A 17066-nucleotide genomic window follows, 5' to 3' on the forward strand; every position below is an offset into this window, starting at 1 on the left:
TCCAACTCCCAAATTTCTTCAATAACGCCATAAAATGTCATATCGCTCTCCACGGGATTTAAATCCTTGGCACTACTCACTTGGACAGTTTTAGCAACTAAAGACACGCCGCTGTTTTGGACCACCTGCGCATTATCTCGGTCTTTTGTGAAATATCGAACCTCATCAATGAGAAAGCCTTCATAAGTCAATACAGAAAAAGATGGTTTGCCTGCAAGCCATCTTATCATTTCAGGAACATCTTCTCCATTCCTTATCATTTCACTGACCTTTTTTTCAAACCGACTAGAAAATAACCGATTGTGCTATCCGATTAGCCATTGCACGGTCTTTTTTTCCCTCGATAGGTTTCTTCTAATAATTCCTTGTGCATCCTAGAAATAAAAGTATTGATAAGGAAATACCATAAATACTCGCTAAAAGAAGATTGAGACAAGGGTTATTTAATTTAACTTACGTGATGTATGGATACACTTCCGAGTTGTTTTGAAGAACATGCAGGTGTGCCTCATCTCGCTCTTTTTCTTCGACTGACTATATTATTGCAGGAGATAACGGACCATCAAGTTTGGCTTTGTCCTTCGGAAGACCTGTAGTTGTGCAACTCTGCCGAACAAACTCGCTGCAAAATTCTACAAATTCTTCTTCGAGATAGCTTTCAGCTATACAACCTTCCGGATATAAACGGTTTCACACATAACTTTTTAGCACCTTATTGAACCGTTCAAATGGATACATCCATCTGTAAAAAACTGGACCACACAAACACAATTCTCTAACCTAGTGAACCGTAAGATGTATCATTACATCGAAAAAAGAGGGAGGGAATATTTTCTCCAGCTCGCACAAGGTTAATATTATATCTGACTATAATTTATCCAATTTTGATACCTCGACAACTTTAGTGCACAAAGAATTGAAAAAGAAACACAGCCTAATGATGCTAACCCGGACATTTTTTGGGAGAATTCCACGAATTGCAACTGGGAGCAGCTGTTGAAGTAGTATGTGACAATCCAGAGACTTCAGCCCAAATAACTTCATATCAGGCATCGAGACACAATTTTTTATGTTTGATGAATGTCCATAGGGAAGTTTCATTGATGACAATGATTTTAATAGTTTTCTTTTTTCTTCCTTTGAAAGAGTATAAGCAGCAGGGGGCAGGTACGTTCTCCGTGCTCCTACTTTTTGTGGAGCCAAATCTGTCCTAATGCCCATTTCAACCATATCAAGTCGGGAGGCCTCGCTGTCTTTAGTTTTAAATTTCATATTTAGGAGTGTCCCAATAAGATTGTCGCACACATTCTTCTCGACGTGCATAATATCGAGACAGTGACGGACATGATGAAACTTCCAATATTCTAACTCAAAGAAAACTGACTTTTTCTTCCATGGACAGTCGACCTTTTTGGACTTCTTTACTGCATTCCCGAAAGCAAATTTAATCCGCTCATGCTGCCTTGACACCTCTTCTCTAGAAAGGATTTGACGAGCATTTCCTAACTCTTGCTCACCATTAAAAGCCGTATTTTTCCTCCTATAACGATGATTCCTAGGTAAATATCGACGATGGCCTTGAAAACATATTTTCTTGGTATGAGGTAAATACTTGGCTACAGTATCGTCGCCACAAACTGGACAACACATATAACCCTTGTTGACACAACCGGACAAGTTCCCATAAGCGGGAAAATCATTTATTGTCCACATTAATATTGCCCTCAATGAAAGAAGATTTAGTATGAGTGTGGTACACATCTGGTTCACCTTCTTTCCAGAGCTTTTTGAGATCATCAATAAGTGGTTGCAAAAAGACGTCAATATTATTACATGGCTCTTGAGGACCAGACACTAATATTGTTAACATCAAGAACTTTCTTTTCATGCACAACCACAGAGGAAGGTTATATGTTGTCAACACTACTGACCATCAGCTATACCTATTGTTCATGCCATTGTTATGGGGGTTTATACCATCTGCCGCCATGGCTAATCGAAGATTTCTCGGCTCATTACCGAATTCTGGCCATTTATAATCGACATTCCGCCATGAAGGAGAGTCGGCTGGATGACGCATCTGCCCATCTTGACTTCTTTGGTTAGCATGCCAAGTCAGAAGCTCAGCGGTAGAATTCGACTTAAACATCCGTTTAAATCTTGGAATGATTGGAAAATACCACATAACTTTAGCCGGGACGTTAACTCTCACTTTACCATCCTTGCCTAACTTCCAGCGAGATATGAGGCACTTGGGACACTCGACAAAATCAGAATTTACACCTCTATATAGAATGCATTCGTTCGGACATGCATGGATCTTAATATATTCAAGACCTAAATCAGATAGGGTTTTCTTAGCTGTGTATGCATTACTTGGCAAGACGTGATCTTTATGAAGTAAGGAGCCAACGGAAGAAAGTAAATACGTAAACACACTATCACTAATACCAAATCTTGCTTTCCAGTTATGTAACTTGAGCATCAAATCTAATTTACTAGAATCGCTGCCTTCAAACAAAGGTTGCTCGGAATCGGCCAAAAACCTCTTAAACTCCTCTGAATCCTTATCACAATCATCACCCAAATTACCCCGGTTATTATATGATGCTTCACAGATATCACCTACCTGTGATGCAACAAAATTTTCTTCAATGTTCTGTTCAATATTTTCCGAACACGGAGGTGGTATTGTGCTACCATCCGATGACCTACAGCTAGCTTTAGCTCCATGCCAAATCCAATTGACGTACCCTAAACTAAAACCTTTTTCATATAGATGCCCCCTAATGATTTTTACCGAGAATTTCTTAAAATTGCAGCAACGTACACATGGACAGGGTATCATCTTAGGATCCTTACAGTTTTCTTTAGCAGATATCAAAAACTTTTCAACCCCAATTTCATAGTCTAATGAATCCCTATCTGCAGATATCCATGACTTATCCATATAACCTACCTGATCATAATTTCAAATATTAAATAAAAATTCATAATTTACTAACACCTAATCATTTTCTTGAGTATATAATAACTACGCATAATTTTATTCGGATAATGGCAGTTATTAAATTATCATGGTTACCCATTTAACAAATTATGATAAACCTATCATACCATATACAATTACATTGCGTTTCACTAATTTTATACCTTTTTTAACGAATACCTAAATTACAATTATAACTAGTTCTCCTCAAAATCATCAACATCTCTTTTGTATTTCACTAATTTTATACCTTTTTTAACAAATATCTAATTAAGCTTATGAACTTGTTCACAAGCTCATACACAACACAACTGCCTTCCATAAATTGCACAGTTTATATAAATAAAAAAAATTGTAAAGCCCCATATCAGCACAAAGAGACAATCAAAACAGAAAGAGGATTACTAAAATACATACACATTTTAAAACATACAATCAAAAAAGAAAGAGGATTACAATCATTTTAAATAACATTAGCACAAATATATCAACAAATCCCCATTTCACACAAGTAAAAACAATGCATACACATTAATTCACAAAGATACACAAATTCAGTAATAATCTGACTGTAAGACACACACACACCAATCAAAAGTCCCAAAAATTCAAATTTAATTGAAAATACACTTATAAATTAGGGTTCGATTTCGGTGAAACAGAGCTCGATTTGTGTAAAACTTGCTTGATTCAGGTTGTATGAACACTTCTCAGGGCTGCATGTCAACCTTCTTGCTCGATCTGTAATTAGAGGGTTTAACTTTGTTTTAGGGCTTGTAACGGGTAGAGGTGAACGAGAGGGGAGAGTGATAGTTGAGAGGTGAGAGACGGAGATGGAGATAGAGAGAGAGAGAGAGAGAGAGAGAGAGAGAGAGAGAGAGAGAGAGAAGTCGGGGAGGGAGAGTGTACCGAGAGAGAGGTCGGGGAGGGAGAGCAGTGAGAGAGAAGGGGGAAATGAATTTTGTTTAAGTAAAAATTTCCCCCGTGTTTTTTTAGTTGTAAAGGGGGAACAATTTGTTCCGTGTTTTTTTTAATTTTTTAAAAACAGTTATATACAACGGTCGACCATGAAACTGATGTGAATAATGCCGTTTCACATCAGTTTGAGAGCAACTGATGTCAAAAATTATTTTTACATCGGTTTTTTTTGTAACTGATGTAAAAAGTGTGATGTCTATTCCAGTTTTTCACGTAGTGTGAATTCTGTAACCCTTGAACCAGAAATTCTTGCTTTATCTCTTATGGTCTTCATAATGAAATTTGACCATCTCCTGGTAATCTCAGACTTTATCTCTAAAAGATAATGAAAGAATTGAAGTTCTTTTAGAGATTTGTTCAGCACATCTGATTCCGACATTTGATATGTTCTTCCATCTTCAAGAAATAGAATCAGATTTTCTTTGACATTATGCTTATCATGAGCATCCAGTACCACTTGAACAGAGATAACCTTATCAAGGTGTTTCTGTGTAACTTCTTGAAGAGGTTGGTCAGTCAATAAGAATGGATCTCTTGTAAGTACTTCAACTCCTGTCTTGATTTTAGCTTCATCAAAACCTAGTCCATATCTTTCTCTTGCTTCTCTAGGTTTCAATCCAATAGTCATGAAATCAGATAACAATAGGCTTTTCTTTGGATCTGATGGTTTGACATTCTTCCATAGGAGTTTCTTCTTATCAGCAACTTTCATCTTGTCTAAATCAACTTGAGCACTGTCAGAGGTTGATTTCTTGATGACTTGATCAAAATTTGCTGTTTCTTCTGTAGCTTACTATTTTTCACTCTGAACAACTTGAGCTTTGTCAGAGGTTGTCTTGGATCCTTCAGTTATCTTCCTTCTTTTCAAGGTTTGAACATCTTCATCTTCAACAGCAGTATCATCATAAACTTAAACCATTTTACACACAGGTTTCATCAGGATTTGAGAAATCTTCATCTCCTGTGGCTTTGTTGGTTCATCAACTTTTCCTTTCCCTTTATTTTTGGGATCAATCTCAACTTGTGATCTTGTCTTGTGCTTTGAAGCCTCAGAATTTGACTTTTCCTTGATCACAATGCCTTTTTACCTTAGGCCTTGGAGGTTTCTTAGCATCAGAAGCTTTAGATTTTAAATTTGTCTTCTCAGCTGCAAATCTAGCTCCTTCCTCCTTGAGATTCTCTAAATTCATTCCAGGATTATGTTTGAAAAATAGTTTTCTAGTAATTTCTTCATCAAGTGTCTGAATTTTAGGATCTTTGTAGTAGACAGTAGTATGCTTTCCCTTGAGCTTCAGAGTTTGCAAAAACTTTTGAGAGTCTTTACTTCCTCCTTGAACCAGAACATCAGAACTTGATATCAGATTTTGGTTATCAGAACTTGTTATCAGAGCTTGAGCATTTACAACATCATAATTTGTCTTCTTTTGAGTAGAAGATTTGCTTGAATCAGAAATTAGTTTCCTTGAAGAAACTTTGCTGTTATGTCCTTGACCTTGACCCTGACCCTTGCTAGGGTTTCCCTGGTCATCCTCATTGTTATCCTTTTTCTTCAGTACTTGAGTATTATAGCATTTGGACTTAACTACCTTCTCCCCCTTTTTGGCATCATCTGGTAGTAGGAGAGAAAAGAAGTTCTACTGAAGATTGAATTTCATTAAGTTGAGCTTGTTGAGAGGCTTGATTCTGCAGGACCTCAGTAATTTGGGCCTGTTGCTTTATTGAACCTTCTCAATAGCTTCAACTTTCTCAGAAATAGGTCTGATAAATCTCTTTTTATCTAGCTTGATCTTCATATCCAGCTTTTCATCTTTTTCCAGAAGTTTGTCAACCTTTTCATGAGTTGTAGAGTGTTGACCTTGAAGAGACTTGATACTTAAACCTGTGACTTTGAGTTGTGTCTTGAAATCAGAATTTGTCATTAGCTCATCAGCTTTAGCAATATACTCTGTCAGAACTTTAGAGCTTGGAATGAAAACAGATTTATTCCACTTCTTGGTCCACTCAACCCCTCTATGAGTTTCTTCCCAAGGAACAGGAGCAGCTTGTTCAACAAATTTTTCAATCAGTGCCTCCTTTCCAAGAATGGGAGCTGGAGTATTAACTGGAGCTGACTCTCCAGAACTTGCAGAAAACTCATCATCTTCTGACAGTACTAAAGTATGTGTCACTGAAAGTGATTCTGCAATAACTTCATCTAAATACTGATCATCAGAATTTATCTCCAGAATTGGAGTTGTTCGAATCTCAGCCTGTAAGATAGGAGAAGTAGCAATAGTTGGCTGAGCTGCAGTAGGAGCTTCAGATAAAGAACAGTTGGAATGATAATCCTATGAAGGTCAATTTCAGGACTTAAACCTGAATCTTCAACTGTAACATTGTCATGAATAGGAGAGACAAGAGGTGTGATCACTGTATCCTGAACAGTGTCTTCAGCCTGAGTTGGAGATGGCAAAGATTCAATTACTATTGGCTTGGAGATCAGAGATTCCTGATCATCTTCCTCAGCTGTATTAGAATCCGCAGATGGAGGTGTGCCAAATGCCTTCCTGCTCTCTGTTTCTTTGATCTCCTTGATAGAGAAGGAGTTTCCTGAGCAGCATCAGAACTTGAAGCTTTTTTTCCTCTTCAAAGTATCAGAATTTGCAGCTTCAGTTTCTTTCTGAGAAGTTTCCTTTTCAGCTGCTGTAGTCACATGTTCTGATGCATGAATCTGGACTTGGTCATCTTCATTATCAGATTCATCCCTAAGAATCATTCTTCTCTCCTTGTGGAGATTTAGGAACAGACTTTGCCCTCTTAGGCCTGGAGGATGAAGGTCTGATGGTAGGTACTGATGGTTGAGATTGAGATGACTGAGCTGGCTGGAAATATGTTCTGATGGTAGGTTAAGTTGGTTGAGTTTGAGAAGTGGTAGGTGGTTGATTGGTTGTAGGTGCTGATGGAGGATGGGATGGTTGTACATCAGGATATATAGCATTGTAGGTGTCTGGATCAGAGTTTACTAAGACTTGTTTGACTGACTGTGGAATTTGGAGGGGTCTTAGTACAATCTTCTTATTATCAGTAGATAATAAGTCAGTGAAAGCCCTTTAGCAAGTTTAAAGGGTTCAATCAATCAGTAGCTAGTTGGGCCTTATCAGAACTACAGAAACTGTAAATAAGTTTGGCAAAAATCTAGAAAATATTTAGTATTTCTGTCCTCTTGCATCCTATTCCCCAATAATCATAGCACAACACTAGCATAATCAAAATGAGTTTGATTAATGAGAGCATACCCCGATTTACCTGACTCAGGATTGGGATGCATCAAAATTGGAGCACTTGTTGGAAAAAGCTTAGTAATACAGTCAAAGAAGAAACTCCATTCCCTCCTGATGTGAGGTCTCTTCAATTGTCCCAGCTTTGCTAAAGTCTTTTCATAAACCCAGGTTGGACATCATCTGTTGAAGAGCTGGTTCCCCAACTTGTGAATTGTAAACACAGTTTTCTGGAAGATATAAAGCTTGTCAAAACAGTAGCCAAAGTCACCATATGTTTATCCTCCCCTGTTGTAAAGATAATACTTGGGGACCCATGTGCACCACCATCATCATATACACCACTCCTCCAAAACTCCAGTACTTGAGTTCCTGAGATTGCTTCTGCTGTTGGTCAAAGCAACCCAATTTCTTTAATTAGCAAGAAAGTCCTGAACGAGTGAAGATCTGATGGAGCTTCTTCCTTGCTAAGAATAGCCATGTAGTTGTTGGGAACAAACTTGGCTCCATTGAAAATGATATCTTTTGGTGCCATTTCTGTAGAGAAATAAGTGAGAAAATGTGTGTTGCAAAGTGTTTGATAAAATGCCGCTGAAAAATAGAGCTTCAGAGAATATTAGAAAGAGAGAGAGAGTAATAGAGACAAGAAAAGAATTAGAAAGTAGGTAAAAAATTGTAAAATCTTTTAACTCCTATATTTATACTCACTCCACTCAACAGCTCTTTATGGAAGTAAAACAGATACTTTACACCTGTCATCCAGTAAATAGTTAAAGCAGTAGTTAGTGGGCACGAGAAATAAGCAGTAATTATTGTGCACATGCAGTTGTCAGGGCAAACACGTTTCCCACTAACCAAATGATTATGGCTGTTTTATCTCACTTAAATATATTCTGATAAAATATGACCGTTACTGTAAATATTAAAACTAAGCCAAGTAATTAAATAATGCCACATAAGCATCAGAGTTTCCATCAGGATTTGCATCAGAACTTGACTATTATCAGAATTTAATGGTCATCAGAACATGGCTTCTATACTCAAAAAGTGAATGTCTGTTTCTGTGTTTCTTCATACAAATAATGACTAGTTTCTTCAGAGTTTAATCATCAGAACTTTCATCAGAACTTGTCCTCAGAATTTATGCAAATAATACTTAACTGTTTGTCAAAAATAACTTAATCACCACAGTAATTTTCATCATTCATATGGAGTGAGAGTGTGTGCATTTGCAAATGATCAGATAGAGATTAAAGTCTGATAAACTTTAGTATATCTTAGAAATAAGGCATAACTAAGAAAAGTGCTAAAAATCTATCTTTAATTATGAAGTCTACTATAGAACAAATTTATGCAAGAGTCCACCTCAACTATTTATGCTCATTTTATGCATCTTTTGACATTCTTTTTACAGTGGCTTCTCAGTGTAAGTGAGTCACAACTGCTATCAGAATTTATGCTATTTTTAGAGTATTTCTCCAGTAATCAGAGAATGTGAAAAGTCACCAAGAAAAATTCATGTGCTTTTTTAATGCATATTACTTAATACCAACAATGCACTTGGGTCTTCCCTTTCATATTTTTACTCTAGATCTCAAAGGAGTACCTGATTTTGATTTTCTTTTCTTTTCTTTTCTTCAGATAAGTGAGGCTTATCAAGCATGTAGTTCATCCTTAAGATTTACTGAGATCAGAATTTGACAGATAGGAAGCAAAAATCTAGTTTGTGACTTAGTAATAAGATACACAAAGTAAATTTGACTAAGCTCAAAATCAGAATTTGCTCGTGTTAATGAATTTCCACATAAACAGCTAATTCAAACATGGGATTTCTAGTATATTAAAGACTACCAGGTCAGCATCTAGCACAGTGATCCTCATTGGATTGAATAGTCACAGAACATTCAAAACACTATCAAAGTATATAGAATCACATCAGATAACAATCACTATTTAATATATTACAGTTAAAGCACATATTACATGGAGATAAGACAATCTGTAAACATTGATCATAAAGTCTGATCCATGAGAACAAAAACTAAGCAGCTATTGAGAAAGAACTTGAAACCATTCCAAGTTCATTTACCAGTCTTGTAAAAGTAGCTTCACATAGTGGTTTTGTGAAGATATCTGCAAGTTGTTGATCTGTTGGAACAAATTGCAATTCCACTGTACCTTCCATCACATGTTCCCTTATGAAATGGTACCTAATGCTGATGTGCTTTGTCATTGAGTGTTGAACTGGATTACTTATCATAGCAATATCACTTTGATTATCATGATAAATGGGTATTTTAGAAAATTCTAACCCATAGTCCAGTAACCGATTCTTCATCCAAAGAATCTGTGCACAACGGCTTCCTGCAGCAATATATTCTGCTTCTGCAGTTGAAGTGGAAATTGATTTCTATTTCTTGCTAAACCAAGAAACCAATCTTCCTCTAAGAAATTGGCAGCTTCCACTAGTGCTTTTCCTTTCTATTTTGCATCCTGTAAAATCTGCATCTGAGTAACCTATTAGCTTAAAATCTTATTCTCTAGGATACCACAATCCTAGATCAGCTGTACCCTTAAGGTACTTGAAGATTCTTTTCACAGCTATTAGATGAGGTTCTCTTGGATCAGTCTGAAATCTCTGTAGTTAGTAATATCTACTGATGCTCCAGTATCTTTATTAACTTGGTTGCAATGGCCATGGGAGTGGATGCAGTTGAACAATCTTGCATTCCAAATTTCTTCAGTAAATTTCTGGTGTACTTGGATTGATTTATGAAAGTACCTTCTTCATTTTGCCTGACTTTAAGTCCCATAAAATAGCTAAGTTCTCCCATCATACTCATTTGATATCTTGACTGTATTAGTTTTGCAAACCTCTCACAGAGTTTGGCATTTGTAGAACCAAAGATGATATCGTCAACATATATCTGTACCAAAAGTAAGTCCTTTCCATAGTTGAGGTAGAACAGTGTTTTATCAATTGTGCCTCTGTTAAATCCACTTCTAAAAGGAATTGAGCTAAAGTCTTATACCATGCTCTTGGAGCTTGCTTAAGGCCATAAGTGCTTTATCAAGTCTGTAGACATGATTAGGAAATTTTGGATCTACAAATCCTGGAAATTATTCAACATATACCTCTTCTTCCAATTCTCCATTGAGAAAAGCACTTTTCACATCCATTTGAAAGACTTTAAACTTTTTGTGAGCAGCATAAGCCAATTCTTCCAATTGTTGGCACTTTTTGTAACCTTTAGCAACCCGTTTTGCTTTATTTCTTGTAATCATGCCATCACTGTCAGTTTTATTTCTAAACACCCATTTTGTGCCAACAATTGATATGTTCTTTGGTCTTGGCACTAGAGTCCAGACTTTATTTCTTTCAAATTCATTTAACTCTTCCTGCACTGCTTGCACCCAATCAGCATCTTGAAGAGCTTCTTCCACTTTCTTTGGTTCAGTTTGAGATAGAAAAGAATGATAGAGACATTCATTTGATGTTGCAGTTCTAGTCTTGACACCTGCTTCAGGATCTCCAGTTATTAAGTCAGGTGTATGTGCTTTAGTCCACTTCCTTGCAGATGTAAGTTGTTCTCTAGAACTCGATCTTCCCCCATGATTCATGCCGTCTCCATCAGCATTTTTGATGCTCCCTATATAGTTATGCTCTCTGAGACTTCAGAATTTGAGTTGGATCCTTCAGGATTTGAAGAATCAGATTTTCCAGAATTATCAGAATTTGGCTAATCAGAACTTGATGAATCAGAACGTGAAGAGCCAGTGACAAGTTCTGATGCTTCTTGAGAGTCTTGAGTTATGGTAGGATCTTCAGCTTGCTCCCCCTGAACATGTGCATTTTCCCTTGGAGTAGTTACCACAGTTTCAATGACATCAGAATTTAACCCGTCAGAACTTATAGGATCAGGATTTAAGCCACCAGAATTTACGGAATCAGAATTTAAATATTTATTTTCAAATCTCAGCTGATCATGATCATTGAAATCTTCAAGTCCAGTAATCTTTTTATCATCAAAATATACATTGATAGATTCAATGACAACCCTTGTAGACTCTAAAGGCTTTTGTGGAAAGTGGATATCCAACAAAAATTCCTTTATCAGCTTTTAGATCAAATTTTGACAGCTGCTCAGGATTAGTCTTAAGAACAAAAGACTTACATCCAAATACAAGAAAGTATTTCAGATTTGGCTTCTTTTTCTTCACCAACTCATATAGTGTTTTTCCATGCTTGTTTATGAGTGTATCATTCTATGTAAAACAAGCAGTCTGCACAGCTGCAACCCAAAAGTAGGTTGGCAGCTTTGCTTCATCAAGCATAGTTCGTGCAGCTTCAATGAGAGTCCTGTTCTTTCTTTCTACAACTCCATTTTGCTGTGGAGCTCCAGGTGCAGAAATTTTTTGCTTTATTCCATGCAAGCTCCTTGTATAATTGCGTAAGAGAATAAAAAGAATCTTACGCCCAACAACTCCCATGCCTTTCTTGGCCCAACCGGCTGGCAATTTCCGACAAGTCTTTATGCATTTTTAGAGCAAAAAGTGGAACTACAAGAAAGCTTTCTTTATGGATAACCAATTCATTTTCAAATATAGTTGAGAGACTTTACCCAAGAAATGGGTATCTTTGCAGAACTCTTCCATGATTGAATTCTTGAACTCAGTGCTATTATCACTTCTTATTATTTTAACAAAATCTTTAACCAACTAATCCAGCCATTTGACATGTTCAGTTAGAGTAGATGCAGTTTCATTCTTCTTGTGTAAGAAATACACCCAAGTGTATCTTGTGAACTCATCCACTATAACCATATCATATTTCTGCTTTGCAATTGATATGACATTGACTGGACCAAATAGATCAACATTTAGTAAGGGATAAGGCTCAAGAATTGAGGATTCAGTTTTGCTCTTGAATGAAGATTTTCTTTGTTTTGCCTTTTGACATGACTCAAAGGCCATCAGGAGAAAATACTGATTTTGGCAGTCCTCTCACAAGATCTCTCTTTACTAGCTCATTTATGTTGTTGAAATTTAATGAGAGAGTCTCTTGTGCCAATTCCAGCTTTCTTCAATTGATGCTCTACTCAACAGACATATTGCGAACCATCAGAATTTGTTGAAAGTCTGGCTTCATATATGTTACCATGCCTGTAAACTTTCAGAACTACTTTTCCTATAGAATTACTTATAACTTCACAGTGTTCTTCAAAGAAATCCGCATGATAACCTCTGTCATAGATTTGACTCATACTTAGCAGATTGTGTTTAAGTCCTGAGACAAGAGCTACTGATTCAATGATGACATTCCCAAGATTGATATTGCCATATCCCAGGGTTTTTCCCATGTTGACATCTCCATAAGAAACTCCTAGGCCAGCGTTCTCCACAAAGTCTAATAGCAGGGCTTTATTTCCAGTCATATGTCCTGAACATCCACTGTCCAGAACTAGGATGTTTTTCCTGTTACCCTGCAATCACAAAGACCACTATTGGTTAGTTTTAAGGACCAAGACTTTTTTGGATCCTTTGGCCTTTTTAAGTTTGTTACCATTTACAGCGGATTTAATTTCAGAGTTTATGCTAACATGCTATTTATCAGAATTTATATCAGACTTTGCATCAAACTTTACACTAGAAGGAATTACACTAACTTTCTTCAAAGAAGGTTTTATTTGATAATAATTATAGTACAAACTATGATATTCCTTACATGTATAAATGGAATTCCATAAACTACCACAATGAAAACAAGGATTTTGTGGTTTAAACCTAACAGACTGACTCTTAGCTCCTGATTTAGGAGGTAAAGAGTTTATATCTTTATTTTTCCTGCAAAAAGAAGCAAGATGGTTAGAGTTTCTACAGTTGTAACATTTCTTTCTAGGAGCATTAGGAACATGCATATAATTATTGCTTTTATTCACACCTTCCTTTCCATTCCTATTTTTCCTAGCTTTCTTTACCTTGTTCATATTTCTAATCTCTTTCAGCTTATGCTTAAGCTGCTTCTTAGTCATTAAGCCTATGTTTCCTTCAGCTGGTTTATCCTGTTCTAATTTGTCAGAAGTTGACTTTTCTTTTACTTCTGTCTTAGAATCTTTCATCTTTTCAGAATCAGACATAATAGTTTTTGCTACAAATTTAACAGAATTTACCTTTGGGTTAGCAGTCTGTTTAACAACAATTGGCTCAATTTGCACAGTTCCTTTCTCACTTTTAGCATCTCCATAACCTAAGCCCTCTTTCCAGTTTCCACTACTTAGTAAATTTTGAGTTGTTCTGCCAGAGTTAGTCCAAGTTCTGATAATCTCTCTTTCCTTTTCTTAATCAGGTTTTAGAGATTCATTCAATTTTAGCACTTATCTCTAACATACAAGGCATCATTTCTTTCTTTCTGAGTTTGATGGAACATAACTAACTCTTTTTTCTAAATAGTCATTTCTGTTTCTAAGAGCAAGACTTTCAGATGTTAATCTTTCACATGTTAAATTCTAATCTCTAAAACTAATGAACATTATTTTATGATATAATCTCAGCTCAGTAATATCATCAGTATGAAAAGCAAAGGTTGTTTGAGGTACCTTCAATTCAACAGTGTCAGTACTGCTATCACCATTTGCCATCAAGGCATGGTTCACCTCATCTTCAGAATCAGAAGTGTCTGTCCAGCTTTTCTTCTTTGTGTCAAGTGCCTTGCCTTTATCACTTTTTCCTTTCTTGCAGTCAGGAGATATGTGGCTTCTTTCACCATAATTGTAGTATTTGACATTTGAGTTGTCTCCTCCGTCAGACTTTCCTCCTTTGCCTTCAGACTTTCTGTAACCTTTCTTATCAGAACTTCCACCTTTCCTGGAAAACTTCTTGCCCTTTCTGAATTTCTTGTAGGCTATATTTGTGATAAGAGCACACAGTTGCATCATTTCTGCATCGACATCAACTTCAGATAAACTTTCAGTTTCTGAATCATCATCATCAGAATTTGATGACTTTGAATCAAACTTTATGATGAGAGCATTTCCTTTGCCCTTCTTTAAGACAACAACTTTAGGAGACTCCTTCTCAGCTTTAAGAGCAACTGTCCTTGACTTTCTTCCATGCCTCTTGCTCCTTTGATCCATCTCAAGTTCATAAGTCTGAGCATACCATAAATTTTATCAAGAGTAGTTTCAGTAAGGTCATAGTTGTCTCTTATGGTAGTAGACTTCAAATCCCAATTTTCAGGAAGAGCTAAAAGGAATTTTAGATTTGAATCTTCAAGATCATATTCCTTGTCCACCAGTGACAGATCATTCAAGAGTTTGACAAAACTGTCATATAAATTAGTTAATGACTCATCAGCTTTTGAGTCAAAGTGCTCATACTCTTGAGTAAGTATAGTCCTCATGTTCTTTTTGATAGCATCAGTTCCTTGGCATCTTGTCTCCAAAGCATCCCATATCTCCTTTCCAGTCTTGCATCCAATTACCCTTTTTTGACATGACATTATCAATTGCACTATACAGTAAATGCTTTACCCTTGCATCCTTGGCAATAGATGAGATATCTTCAGGTGTGTATTCACCTCTCTCATTTGGTATGGTTTTTGCTGGTTGATCAACAATTGCAACAGAGAGCTTGGTAGGCTTATATGGTCCTTCATTAATTCTGTCAAGGTATTCTGAATCTGTAGCTTCCAGAAACATAGCCATCTTTACTTTCCACATGGGATACTCAGAAGGTCTCAGTATGGGAACCCTAATAGTCTCATATCGACTGCGGGTTTGAGTGTTTTGAGTTTTGGTGGGCTTAGTTGGGGTTTGTGTTTCTTCAGACATAATTGTTTGGATCTTTACTGTATGTGTGTTAACAGATATGCTCTGATACCACTTTTTCGGTCAAACAACACTATAGAAGGGGGTTGAATATAGTGTTTATACAATCAAATTGATTTCTACACAAGTATGTAACAAAGATCAAGTATATTCAAATAAACTCTGTTACAATAGAACTGTTGTTCTCTCTCAGTGATGAAACAAATATCACTAAGAGCTGCTAGGTTGCAATGAATAATGTTTCTCGATAATGATAACACATCTAGTGTAAACCCTAAGCTGTGTTTATATAGTACACAGTTACAAGATATATTCTAATTGATATGGAATATAATATTGTCTCCTAAAATATATCAATCGGATATCTTTTACAAGTCTTCTAGTCCTCTAACTCTTCATGCATATCTTCTTCTATTTTAGTCCAGATCTTCTCCTGTAAATCATCCACATTCCTTATCTGAAGTCTTCCCGCACTTAAGTACTGATATATATCTTCTGACACCTTAAGTTCTGATATTAAGTTCTGACATCAGTAAGTTTTGATTTCAGTAAGTCCTGATATGTCCTGTGTTAAGTTCTGAAAACTAAACACAAATCAGATTAGACATGATATCTCAAATATATCTAACATATCATTCCATTCAAACTTCTGGTTCTTCCTAGTGAGCTTTGTCAGCGGCGTAGCTATCTTCGCAAAATCTTGTACAAACCTTCTGTAGTAACCTGCCAATCCCATGAAACTTCTAGCTTCTGTTGGTGTTTTTGGGATGCACTTCCACTCTTTTATTACTAATCACATGCCCAAGAAATCGTACTTCTTTTAACCAAAATTCACACTTTGAAAACTTTGCGTACAATTTCTCTTGTCATAGTGTCCCTAGAACTATCCTTAAATGATTTGCATGCATTCTTCCATCTTGAAATAGATTAAAATATCATCTACGAACACAATCATAAATTATCCAAATACTTCTTGAATACTCGATTCATTAGATCCATGGAAGCCGCTGGTGCGTTGGTTAATCCAAATGCCATTACCAAAAACTCATAATGTCCATATATGGTTCTGAATGCTATATTCGGAATGTCTTCTGGCTTAATCTTCGATTGATGATATATGGATCTTAAATTAATCTTAGAAAACCATACGACGCCTTTTAGTTGATCAAACAAATCATCAATCCTTGGCAACAGATACTAGTTCTTAATGGTCAGCTTATTTTAATTCTCGATAATCAATACACAGCCGCATACTTCCGTCTTTCTTCTTGACAAACAACACTTGTATGCCCCACAGAGATACACTAGGTCTTATTACTCCATTCTCTAAAAGATCTTGCAACTGAGTTGCCTACTCTTTCATCTCCATTGGTTTCATTCGATACGGAGCTTTAGAAACCGGTCCTGTTCCGGGTGCTAGATCAATCACAAACTCAATCTCTCTGTCGGGAGGTAATCCTGGAAGATCGTCTGGAAAGACATCTGGAAACTCATTGACAACTGGAATTGCATCTAGTGTTGGAACTTCTTTGTTGGTGTCTATCACATGGGTCAAATACGTCTCGTAATTCTAACGCAATAACTTCTTCGCTTGAGCTATCGTTAAGAACTTCTTTGCCTGCTTATTTCCTTGAAATATCACCTTCTTCTTACTATCCAATGTCTGAAGTCTCACTTTTCTATTCTTACAATCAATCTGAGTGTTATTCTTTGACAATCAATCCATTCCCAAGATAACATCAAAATCTCCCAACTTAAAATGTATTAAGTTGGCATTAAAATGATGTCCTTCTATCTCAATGTCATACCTTGGACATACTCGGTCGACAGGAACTTGATTCTTATTATCTAATTCTATCATTAACTCTTGTTCTAATAATCTAACTTGGCAATGCAGTTTATTGACAAAATCTTGAGAAGTAAATGACCTTGTATCTCCAGAATCAATTAAAAATTTAGCATCTATGAATTGACGGAAGCGTACCTACAACCACATTGGAACTTTGAACAGTATCC

General features: G+C 36.4%; 1 protein-coding gene across 1 annotated transcript; it reads right to left on the reverse strand.

Annotated features, from left to right (window-relative positions):
* Positions 1-1933: 1933 nt before the first annotated feature.
* Positions 1934-2950, reverse strand: LOC141685260 (uncharacterized). Its single transcript, XM_074490373.1, has one exon. The coding sequence runs from the start codon at positions 2948-2950 to the stop codon at positions 1934-1936; it is 1017 nt and encodes a 338-aa protein (XP_074346474.1).
* Positions 2951-17066: the final 14116 nt, after the last annotated feature.

The sequence above is a fragment of the Apium graveolens genome, chromosome 9 (genome assembly GCF_009905375.1).
Source record: "Apium graveolens cultivar Ventura chromosome 9, ASM990537v1, whole genome shotgun sequence".
Taxonomy (NCBI): domain Eukaryota; kingdom Viridiplantae; phylum Streptophyta; class Magnoliopsida; order Apiales; family Apiaceae; genus Apium; species Apium graveolens.